This window comes from Homalodisca vitripennis, chromosome 4, assembly GCF_021130785.1.
Source record: "Homalodisca vitripennis isolate AUS2020 chromosome 4, UT_GWSS_2.1, whole genome shotgun sequence".
Lineage (NCBI taxonomy): Eukaryota > Metazoa > Arthropoda > Insecta > Hemiptera > Cicadellidae > Homalodisca > Homalodisca vitripennis.
In genome coordinates this window covers 93,969,298-93,982,572 of record NC_060210.1, presented here as the reverse complement: position 1 = coordinate 93,982,572, position 13,275 = coordinate 93,969,298, and the positions used below count along the sequence as shown (strand labels likewise).

Below are 13,275 nucleotides of genomic sequence, written 5' to 3'. Positions count from 1 at the left end.
TTATTTAACACCATAACCTCATCTATCATAGCCATTTCAAGCCCTCTTGTGTTGTTGTAAGCTGGGTACTACTACCATCAGTCTTATCTTCAGAGCCAATACCGATGGGAAGAGCAAATCAGCAAATCAGAGGCAAACCCTTACCATATGTGGAGTGCTGCCTGGAGTCGAGAAACCCAATGCCTGTGCGTGAGGAGGCAAGTGAAGATACCGATCGTCACTACCTTCCATGGTATGAGTAGAGGGTATACCCTCCGTGAAAGGGTATATACACTCAGTCGTACATAATGGAAGGGGAGACATTAAGTCGTAAATTGAGTTCGAAATTTTGAGATGTTGTAGTATCTTTCTTCTCCAGAGGTAAGATATATAAAGATATAAAAAGGAGAATGAACTAAACTGCACTTAATTTCAAAGTAGTCAATCTTGTTGGTTGAATCTGCTGTCATAATTTTCAGATTATGGTTTATAAATTGTATTTATTTATAATAGACATATAATTATTACCTATAATCCATGATCATTTTTGATCTGTTACAAATCAAGGTAGATTATTACTGAACGTCACAGCCGACATCCAATATTGTATTATGTAAACACAACTAATCACTCTGCAGATGTAGGGACTAATCATGTAGGACTTACCTGCCAATGTAGTCCTCAGGGTATGGTACAATATAGCCGTCCGGAGATGGCCGGGCGGTGTTTCCTACCCAAAAGAACGCATCTGAAACAAAAACGATAATCAAGAATAAAACGAATACTTCTTCTTTATTTGAAGTTTGTTTTTGGCGATGGAATGATTATGAAGGAAACACGATTGTTTAGACATTTGCCATCTTTTAGTTAAACAATACATCAGTACCACTACGAATGCATGATAAGTTAGTATGCACCTGAGGAACAAATCATATTGCAAATTTCGACGAAACGTAGAGTTACCGACATTTTTATCACTGAACGATGGCAAATTTCCGGAAAAATCATGTTTCCTTTGTTCTTCTTCCGTAACTTCATAATTTGAATGTATTAATCCAGGTACCTTATGATACTAGTACACGGTAAAAGTGTGCCACGACACTTGTCGTAACAGGCTTCGCGAGGTTGCATGCAACATTCAAATCTGTAACTCTTTTCATTCTCGAGATGTTCTACGGACAAATGGAGGGACAGATCATAGGCAAACATGTGTTGTTACGAAAATTACGCATCATAGAACTTATTCTTGTAGAAATGAAGTTGCATGCAAAATTAAAATGCAATCTTACTATATATGAAATCGTTCTCAACTTATCTTGAGATACATACATTCAATTTTTTAAATTAAAGTGAATTTCATAACAGTGTTCAAGTACACGCCAAGTCACTATAAAATGATGTAACTTATGTGTTGGGATAAGTAGTCTACATCTGTTAATATGTTACATGCTAAAGACAGACAGAAACGAACACTTTCCAGCTCAAGAGTGATAGGTTTCTGTAAACCTCAGCCAATTACAATTAATAGGAATGACGATATTTCAGTCTCAATTGATCATTATGAGGTACTATTGAGTTATGTGGCAGTATTAATAATATAAACAAGAATAAATAACTTTAATTAATTAATAAGTGTTAAAAACCACTGTTGTGGCTAAATCTGTTATTTAAAAGCTAGAAATTCGTATAAATACTACATAACTTATATAATACAGGTTCTATATGGCCTAAGGTATATACATATATACTGCAAAATGCATATCCTTATCTTCAACAGTTTTTAGAACTGATATTAAGACACTCCTCAATAACCAGTTTAAATAACTGTCTCGTAGAATGATAAAAACGTGTGACTCCCCATATTCTGGGAAATCACGTTAAAGAACTGTGACTATCCCCCAAATACCTAGATTGGGGCTTTAATTAACCAAACCAACAAAATTCGTTATCTCAGTCTTTTTCGTGTTAGACTGAAATAACGAACTAACTAGACAATGCACATGCAAACTTTCCTTATAATCATGATTCCAGCAGTTGTTAAGGGAGGGATAAAAAAATAGTCTTTATACTTTTCTAATATCTCAAAAATTTTAATAGGGAAAAACTAAATCGAAACATGTATACAAAGCATTTGACGCGCTGACTGATTACCCCAATATTCTACTTCACCTCGTGTTGTATTTAAAGGAGCTCATATAACTTGTTCAAAAAGCACTTATTACTGAAAACTATCAAACATTTTTAATTTTAAATACAACTGTTGAATGTCACCTTGTAAAATTTTACTCAACCAGTAACCAATACAAAAATGACACACGTAACTATTTATGTGCTTTATTGGAGCTTCTTTATATGAGTTTGTAAGATTATAAAATATAGAATATTAATGCGTGCATTACAAAAGCTTAGTTATTTTAGCTGTTTTCTCTAGGATGAATCCTTAAGTAAATAAACTAGACTACTTTAAACAAAACAAACAAACACTCTTCGAATAGTAAACAACCGTAATGTTTTAACTTTTTTTAACTATACAGTTAAAATATTGTTCGGCATTTAGTGATATTAACTTTCCCAATACAATAAAAGTTCAGTTCTTGAGTGAATGCACTTATATATGAAATAATAATACACATTAAAAAAAAAAAAAACAGGATTTAGTTACTATTAATTTCTTAATATTTATTTCTTCACTCTTTCCTTTGTTTAAAAAATCGTGTAAGCCAAAAATCTTTTTGTACAAGCTATCTTTACTTCAATATACAAAACAGTGGCGTAACTTTAGAGGGACTAGGGGATGGAAAAGCCCTAAAACATTTAAAGAATGGACGTATAAAAGTAATCCAACTAACAAACTTGAAATACTACTATCCCAGCCAAATTTACAACCATGTTAAGGTTTAGTGACAAAATCAACCAAATGTGTTGTTCAAGTTTAGTAAGGCTGACTTACCCGGTCCTGTGCCGTCGTAGGAGAAGCCCTTGACGAACATTGTGCTCTCGTCCACGGCGTACACTGTGCCCTTGATGCCGTGGGCGTACTCCTGCAGCTGACCGATGAGTCGGCCGTAGTAAGGGTTCTCAGAACCCGGCTTCCCTCTGTACCCGGTTCCTGGAACAAACCGAGAGATTTGTAAAAGAACATTTCAGAAATGCGTAAATATTTCATATAGTTTTAGTAGACTTCAGATCTGTTGGAGAGCCAATCCGATACTCTGGGGAGTGCATTCACTTTCTTCGCACCGGTCTAAGTGAACCAAGCCAGTTCTGATGTGTCCGACAGTAAATGTGTGTCATGCCAAAAGAGCATAACACGTCGATTATATATAAATTTATAACAAGTTTACGAAGAAGAACTCCCTAGTTATAACAATGAATCCTGTACGGCACCGGAATACAACAAGAGTAAACAAATATTTTTTTGTGTCCTTTGTTTGCATACATTAATCACTACCTTGTACAAACCATAATTGATATCATGGGATGGGTTTCCAATGATTCTCTTTGTAACTTGTCATTTAATTCTAAAACAATAAGTACTCTTTTTTATTAAGGTTTCGTTTAATAATTCTGCAAGTTTTATTTTATAGTAGTGGTGTGAAATTTGACGTTGATAATTTGAAATTTTGTAATTCATCATACTCATTATTTCCAAACCTGTTATTTGCAAATTTTAATCCTTATTCTACATGAATTGAAAATATGACATTTGGTATAAAAATAAAAATAGCACAACAGAGAATTGTATTCTTGTTTTGTTTCACAATATTGCAAAATGTCCCAATGAATAGTTCATGAACTTTTCTCTATACATAAAATAAACACAACAACAAATATTAAAATTAAGCGTAATAAAACAGTTTATTACAGTTTTATGCACTTAATATACAGTTTTGTAAAAGTGTTCTAGATCTGCACGCATGTACAGTCCTCAGGCTTAAATATTACTATGGCCGCAATAGTTTACTCGCAATTTACGTATTTATCAGTCACTTACGATAACCTTGTTGGTATTCAACAATTAACATTAATACTGTACATCACCAACCATGTGATGTTATGGATGATGATTCTTTAAAAGGCTGAAAAGAATCAAGGTATTACAAATGCACTACCGACTATTGCACACATAAAAGTAGTACAACATTTCTATGACTCATAGATTATAGATATTGGAAATGTTTTCAAGGATTGCTTAAAAGTCTATTCTTACAAGATAGATGCCCTTCTGAGAAGATGACAAGGGGGTGGGAGGGACGGAGAGGGTGCCATTAGCAGATTGTACCAGTCAATCCTCTAACAGCCCAGCAGTTTGGTATGGCCCATTGATCCCTAACTTCAAAGCGACAATCCTGATTACTTTGGCCCTCTCCCTTCCTCTCTCCTCTTCGACTCCTTTGCCGATGCTTTCTTTACTCTTGCAGCGCAGTGGCTTGGATTTTATGCAGTTAGCCAAAGGAGATATCGGTAAACACAAAACAAGCAGACTCGACTATTGTGAGAGATGCCATCTAACTCGTTCGAATATCAAACAATTCATATGACTAATTGGTTAATAATCACTTACTAAGTATAGTTTTTTTACTTCTTTATTGCAGTGGCTAACTTTTCTTTAATTGCAATCAATAAATAAAGGAGACATAAGAAAACACGTATAACGAGCCTCTGGCGTACCAGTAATTTCCTCCTCCTGACATTTCGAAAACGTTTTTCTATTGTTTCTGGCATTGAAAGGCCCTCTGCACCCGGCAAATTAATTTTTAAATTGCTTATAACATTGACCTCCACTGCAGTCTTAAGCTGAGGCTCTCTAGAGAGAGGTTACTGGTCGAACTTCCAGGGAGATGAACACAAATTGCAAATTGATTTTAACCATTTGCCCTTCACATTTCTAGTACAATTCATAAAAATGCTGCTGACATGGAAAGAATTCATAATAAAACTGAAATAGAAATCAAGGGACAAAGTGATAGAAATGAAAGAAGATGGGAATGGTAAGAAAGGAATTAATACTAGAAATTTAATAATCGTCTTGGAGAAATCTACTGGCAACTTCAATCACCGAAACTGTAATAACCAAACCTATTTGAACTTGTGCTCTTGGAGACAAACGGATTCCACACCAAGACAACGTGTACGATGAAAAGACTATGATATTGGCTATTAAAATGTATTTCTGATATACTAGTCTCAAATTTTGGACTTTTCATACTTCAATACTTTTACAGTGTGCAAGACAATAATGGCAGCAACTTCACTTACAATCTAAATGTCAATAACCCACAGGTTGTTTTTTCCGTTTTGCACAAAAAACTTCTCAACCTGCTTAAGGCCTGGTAGATATATTTTATGTGTTCTTTACATGCATATATCTCAGATTCTTTGTAATCTTAGTTGGCAGACTTTATTACTCTTAAAAAACCTTTAATGTGCATATGTTACATACCACGTAAACTTGTTGACCAATAAAGAGTGATTTTTTCAAACTATACATATATTTTATAATTATTGGCGAATGTGAGGCTTACATTTGTGTAACTGTTCTTTATAATCAGACCTAAATTGAGATATTACATACGGGAAGAATTTGTTAAATGTTTTTCTCTTTTAAAAACAATAGCCGTGACTGTATCTCCAATTGGTTGTAAATAAAATCTGTTGCAATACTTTCAAAGTATTTCTTGGAACAATGAATTTTAGATCTGAATTTTCCCGTTTGTGGCCTCTCAGGAGTAATTTAGTAAAAGGAAACCAGTATCTGGAAAGAAGAGAGGGAAATAGAGTCCACCCGTAACCGTTGACAATAATAGACTCTTCCATCGAATAGAGTCCATTCAGTCCCACCTGAGATAAAAGCCCACTATCACACGAATATAGACAGAATGATTCAATTCGAAAGACCGTAAGGATTGTCACATTGTTCATTATTGTCCACTCTCCAAGTCACACTTGCTGTGCTCTCCCTTGGGGTTACAGTCATCAAAATCGATCATTATCGGCCTTTGTATGGGGAGAACAACTCTCGTACAATTTCAAGGTGTCTTTGTTACTGCTTTGCATTGGAAGAAAACCACAAACGTTCTTCCGTGCAACGTGCAGAAGAAGCTCCACTTCCGTTCAGTCAACAATGTGTACAGAATTGAATAGTAATTTATGCACCAACTTGTGTTACGAAACTAGAATGATCAGTAGTTTAATTAGCAACAAAAGAATCCGTACTCAGGCAGACAGTAGATGATAGAGTGGAAGGGAGGGCTGAAGGACTGTCAATAGCAGAGCCCGTCATTGTCCTCGAGACACCCCGAGTGTTGTCCTTTACGTCTCGATCTTAAAACAACCCCCTCCCCCCACTTCCATTACCCACTCTTCAAAGTCTTTTTATTGTAAAACGATAATTTTATCCGCTTTAACCCATCCAACATCTTACTCAAACTACTAAAGTAAAGAAACACATATAATTCCCACAACGTATCTAACACAACGTTAACATACAACGGGGTTTACAGATGTTCTACTGTTTTAGATATATTGAGAACAATGTAAATTGTTCACTTATGTGTGTGGTTTTATGAGACGTTTACTATTAGGAGGGATATGGACAATATGTTTACACTGCACAATTGCGTGATGCTGTAAGTTTGTCATTTAGGCAATTTAATATAATTAATCTATTTTTTAATAGTCGGTAACACATTATACATTTTTTAAGTAATAAAGGAAGTTAGGACTTTACAACACGTTTTATACGATTATATTGAACAAAAATAGGTGGAGCCGTCTTTTCCATTGTATCTAACATTACCGGTTCAGCACCTATTTGTGTTCGAAGTTTTACAAAATTTTTTAATTTGAAGTGGCAATTGGACGAACCTTTTCGAAATATATTAAGAAGAAGAAAACTAATACAGAAAACGTTTTTGGTATTAGTGCCCATGACTTTTCTGATTTTTTGTCTCTGTGGAGTACACCTGACTGGAACTACTGGTATCCCACATTATACTGTACACTGAGGTAGGCCTACATCACTTCCTGAAGTATACCTTAGTGAATCAATGAATACACTACCATTGTTTTAAGGGCAACGCTGCTAAATTAATCAAAGTTTATTATATCACAATACTGAGTTAACCAAACATTCAAGCATTTTAAAGCACTAACGAAGTTAATAATTTCTAAAGAAATATCCTCTTTTATGATTTAAAAACTTTTTAGCATTTTACTTAATTCTGCTATTTGAAATTAATATTAATAACTGTTTTCCATAATTTACCACTTGTTTCCTAGGCGCACTGTAGGTATTCATACTGTATGTTAAATATTCTACATTAACCACTTAAAAAAATATAACATAAAGAAGAACCGGTCTTATCCAATTTATAATACAACAGTTAAGATATTAACTAAATGATAAACAATTTGTATGACAATCTGATGTCTCTAAGTCTCTCTATAACAATTCTTGTGCTACCATCAAATTGGTTGAGTAAAACATCTTTTAAATCTACTTGCTTACAGTGATATTATAGCTATGTCCAGTATTAATTGCATATAATAGGCAAACATGGAAAAGTTTTGAGCAGTACGAGTCCACATGGTGTGTATACAGTAAAATATAATATCTGCGTTATAGTTGCAGTTCTATAGGAAGCCACTGGAATCAATAAAATTATCTTTGGCTACACAGTATGAACACAATTAAAATATTGTTTTATACAAGTTGGTAGATGTCATGTGCAGAACTTGACCGATGAACTCTTTGTTCATTAATCTAAAACACGGTTAATGCAGAGTGTGCAGTCTTCTCCGGAGGTTAGGCGTTTATATTTATTACGATTGTTAGAAATTTTCAGCTACTTGAAGACGTAACATAGAAAACACACAAAAAAATAAATCATTTCTAGAATATATACGAAATATTTAAAATTGTTTAAAAAAAGTAGTTACTTCAACAGGAAGACATAATGCAATTAACGAATATCTTGCAATAAACTAAAACTACTGCACACTTTTTAAAGCACTATTTGGGTTATAAGTGTTTTTGTTTCTAATCTATTTTAGTAATACAAAATAGGATTGGATGAATGTTAACTACAAAACTTTGCAATTTTTGTTTTTAGCTATTTAATTTTAGCTGTGTTAAGAGTTGGTTTTGTTATTTATTATTGTCATATATTTGTGAACATGTATTATTGTTATTCCGGGTTAGATTGTTATTTTTTAAATAATTTTACACTTTTTTTAGGGTATTAAATGTATATTTGTGTTATTTCTTTAATGATTTATATTGTTGTTAGTATGACTTTCGCCATAATTTATGTTCTAATTGTAGTACTGTTTATCTAAAAAAATATTAATTCCGCATAAGTTCGATATTTTTGTGAAAGGTGTTAAAGGTGAAATCTAATATTTTCAATTTTTCTGTATTGCTAGCCGTTGTAACTGGTTAAAAATTATTTTCCATAATTACAAATTGTAAACATTTTGTGATTTTTAGATAGAAATAACTCATTATTTCATAAAATGTGTGAATATTTGGACAGTTTGACTATTTTAGCACATTAATGGTAGAGAGTTTTTAGAAAACATCTTGTTGGCTGAGCGTTAGCGTAGTCTATCTCTTGGGGCTGGAAAATTTCATTTATGTTACGCAACACATGGTGTGGCGTACCCCTACATTGTACACAGAATATAATGAGAACCAAATTAAATTCTGTTGCACGTGACTGTACAGGGTTAGTTACGCGGGGGATGTCGAGCGCGGACCTCTTCTTGTATTGGACAATAGGATTATTCTATTTGGAATTGAAAAGGCATCGTTAATAGTGGAACCGCGTATGAGCCGAGTCCATCAATTCCAGTTGGGTAATCCGACACGGATTTTCCAACAAATACATTCCAACCGACCAACTCTCACCCCACCCTCAGTCCACAGAGCACACAGTAAAACATTTCATCCCCTGCATACATTTCATATAATATCAACGTATGACATGTCCGATGACTATTGCACTACTAATAGTAGTCCTAGATGTATTACGTTAAGATATTCTACAGCATGCTTTAAATTACTTACACAAAAAAACTGAGTTAAAATTAAAAAATCATGAATTTTTTAGAAATTTACAGTTACGAATGAGTTAAGAAAGAGCGGTGGAGAACTATTTACTAAGTATACATGCAGGAGACGTGTAGGCTATAAGTCTTTAACTCAGAAGATTCGAAATTTGTTAAATGTCGTCTCATTAGCATTTTTGAATCTGATTCCTGTTAGAATCTCATGTTCAGTTGTACTCATTAGAATCGAATGCCTTCAAGTAACAATATACAATAGAAAACAAAAGCTCCATTTATATGTCCAGTGCAGGGCCGGTTACCACTGAGGGACTGATGTAACAATATAACTTAACTTATGGTAACGTTGTGCAAATGGTTTAAGAATGAGAATATTATCATATTTAAAGTCAAAGCTCTTTTAGAATGCCAATTATAGAAGGCAGAAAAATAAAAACACAACTGTCATCATCCCACAAGAAATTATTGGCAGTACAACTGTCATTTTTGGATATTTGTTGATAAGTTTACAAACCCCCTGAAGATAATGATAACAATATTACCACTGTTCATATAAACTATGGCTTAAGAGAATGATAATTTAATGAAATTTAATTTTGAATAGATACGTATTTTTAACGAGTTTGGGCGTTATAGAAGTGTCATTGAATGAAGAGTACAAAAGAACACATACACCACAAAGAACGGTATATGTGTTTTGGCTCATATAAAAAAACCAGCACGCCCTGCAGTCTCGTGTCACATACATGCAGTAACATTGATTATCATTACCTTATTTTTTAAGTGGGTCTGATTTCAATGTCATCTCCTGGAGTGATTATTTTATGAAGGACTGATAAGGCCTATAGGGAGTTAGATTTCTCCTGGTACAAGGAATAATTGTATCAATTTTGGAGTCCAAAAGCAGCCTGTCAGATTTTACGTCCGACGGATCCTTTCATTTTTATCAGTTTAATTGATCTACGACTTAAGTTTACAGAATGTTCGATATTTTTCGTTTATATAAAAAACTGTTACAAAATGTATCACGAAACACGTTAATACTAGGTGAACAAAATATGAAGGCAGTTTTAGACAACTATTTGTAGCCCATAAGTAAGAGCTTTGTGTGACACGTTTGTTACGTCAATACCTTTGTGTTTACCAACACACGGGCGTAACAAAAGAGTTATATTTATTATGTTGTATAGAGAACACTTTTAGAAGAGCAGTTACGGACTGTTTGTTGACAACAATAACTATTTCATTTGATATTGCGATAGGTTATATAATGTAATTTCTGAGTTACTGTTTGACGTGATAATAATAAATCGCACATTTAATTAGATTAATGATATCGATTTTACTTATTTGTAAAAAAGTATGATTGGCATTAAGCTATCATCCAGTATAATCCTATTACAGTACAGATTTAGAAGAACACATTTAATATTCAATATGTATTGTTAACAACATTTAGTATTCTTACATTACACTACATTACAAAAAAACTGAATGAAGGGTTGTTAGTGTATTCAAAAAACAAAATGTTCAGGGTGAGGACCTACTAAGCACATCATGAACGTCTATGAAGTCACGATATAATATCATCAGGTCTTTAAGGTAGAACAAAAGCCATCCGTATTATCTGTAGGCACTCCAATGGCTTGAGGGCACTCAGAAGCCCTTTCCGACCACTTTTTCGGAAAGTACATAATGACAGTTCCTTTATTGTCTGTTTTACAAGAGTACTGATATATACATTTACGTTTATATTCGCCAACAGTTCAGTCTGTAATATTAAAATAGTTTAAGTCAATTACAAAGCACCAGTTAAATTCTAAAAAAACTAACCATTCTGAGTTATAAAATAAATTATATTGCTATTAAATTTTACTACTAAAATTATTACTAAAAAAATACTACTAAATTATACTAAAATGTATTTGTGATATTATTTCAGGTGACAGTAATTAAGATATCAACGGACGAGTGATGTATTTCAAGTTAAAGTCAAAGTATTTGTCTTGTTAATCAATAGCAATCGGAAATCGGAAACATTATTTACGCATCCATTTCATGCCAATAAGTTACGACTCAAATAAAAGACAGCAATATTACCAACTTAAAACAGCATCTTCTGGATTTTAGTTTTATATGAGTAAACGTACGTTTCAAAATATTTGAAAAAGCTTCCTTATTTAACATTAACATGAATAAGATTGTCTATTTATATAGCCGCTTGTAATCACAATACCAGTTGATTTTGTGAATTCAAATACAAATATCGAAAAAGATAAATTTAAACATTTAATATGCAAAACAAATAATTGATGAGTAAAATTTTTAATCCACAACTCTATTATAGGAAAGCAAAGCATATAAACTGAGTAAATAAAATAACTGCGTCCCGTGTAGTTCAGGCAGGTATTTTAAAATAAAGCTTGTTCAGCTGCTTTCCTTGTTTCATTATCATAGCTATGACTATGATGGTTGATGGCTCCCTCCGTGTTGTCAGGCGTCCCTCAGGGATTATATTTACTCCCCCATCGTTACTCCAAAGCTGCCAACCCTCCTTCCCAATAATCGGCCGCTTGTCCGGATTATAGTCATCAGGACAACGGCTATATTTCATCTTAGCAAGAATATATGAACAGGAAGACAGAAAACCCCTGTCCAATTTATAAAATGAAAGTTTGCGCTCATTTCATGTTTAAATTGGATTTGTTTAAGTACTATTTTAATGAAAAGAACTCGTTCGTTGTATAATTTGTAGAATATAAAACAAAGTCTACAAGGAAGATCACAAAGTCGTGTTGTATTCTCAGAAAAAAATCAAGGACCAACCATGTGGGCTTTGTAAAATATGCAGTATTTTATGCCGTAATGACAAATACCTCCAAATTGTACACACACATCCGATGTTTGAGTGGGTCATTGTCACCGAGAATGGTTAGGTTAGAGTTAGGATGGTTGTGATATAACTTTTTATATTGCCTTTTCACAATAAACGATATTATTATTTTTATTACATATGTACAATGTTGACTAGTTTTACAAATTTTATTATAAAATAATTTAAACCCCATTAAAAGTGAGCTACGTATCGTCTACAAAACAGCAAAAAAAGTTCTAGAACCCAAATGGTAACAACATTGTGAAGGCACAAACCCAACTAAACCCTTGGCCACCACAAGGCACCAGATCAGACCGATTGTGGAGGGGTTGCAAGTGAAAGTTTGTGGGTCGGACTGTACCGTTTCAATCATATCCCACTAACCGGCTACAGGCGGATTAGAGGACTATGAGTGCGACAAGGAAGGAGAGAGCCGAGGAGAATCGATAGGCAGTGCCGTTGCTGATCCAGCACCCTACAAGGCAGTACTGGGCTAAGCGATTTATTGCCGTTCACAACATAATCAACTCCCCCATCCATATTCACTCCCACCCCCTTGGGCACTCCTCCCGCAGTGAATTTCCATAGTGCGTAATTTAACGCTGATGGGTCTATTGAGCCTTCAATTTTACGGATGGTTTTGATTGCTCTAAATGCGATTGGGAGCTGATTCGTTGTGGCCTGGCTTGTTGACACTGAATGAGAAGATCTGCTCCCTCCGTTGCCATAATCGGCATTGTCTGAGGGTGTTCGGAAAGCCAATGTTACCTTTTTAAGAATAACATAAAGTTTTATTAATATATAACATATTAATTTTTTAAATTATCACAAGGTGGGCTCTAGTACTTGTTTAGCCATAAGCCATTGAAAAATTGCTAAGATTGAACTAAAACTGAAACTCTGTAACATTTTCGTTTAATGGCTGAGCGTTAGCGAAGCCTATCACTTCTGAAGTTTGAAAGATTTCATTTATATCTATATTTCTGTTTGTTCACATGATATCTCGAAAACGAACTGACCTAGAAATTTTCGACGAAGCTTCATTTCTATATAGGCAGCACTGAATTCGATTATGCGGCATGCAACTAAATGGGATTTGGCTGAGCGTTTGTTAATTATTTTACATTGTTCTTATGAGTTACCTTGATGGAAACGAGAAAGTAGCAGAATAAATAAAAGTGTAAACAAACTGAGTACAATCATATGAGATTTTAACATATCACGTGTTAACACAGCTTATTCATGAAGAAAACAGAAAACATATTAGGGTGCAAATTCATTGTTAAAAGTAAGGGCAAGTTTTAATTTTAACGCAATCTTGAAGGATGAAATGAATTACGGACTTGAAATTT

General features: G+C 33.9%; 1 protein-coding gene across 3 annotated transcripts in view; it reads right to left on the bottom strand.

Annotated features, from left to right (window-relative positions):
* Positions 1 to 13,275, bottom strand: part of LOC124359783 (protein Skeletor, isoforms B/C) — a 176,038-nt gene that overhangs the window by 94,653 nt on the left and 68,110 nt on the right. For all 3 annotated transcript variants that reach the window (XR_006922187.1, XR_006922188.1, XM_046812808.1), the window contains exons 2-3: positions 2,930 to 3,088; positions 646 to 727 (exon numbers count right to left, since the gene is read on the bottom strand). Coding sequence is in view for 1 of the 3 variants with exons in the window: in XM_046812808.1 (XP_046668764.1) it covers positions 646 to 727; positions 2,930 to 3,088 (241 nt within the window). In the remaining 2 variants the exon portion in view is untranslated. The remainder of the gene's footprint in view (positions 1 to 645; positions 728 to 2,929; positions 3,089 to 13,275) is intronic.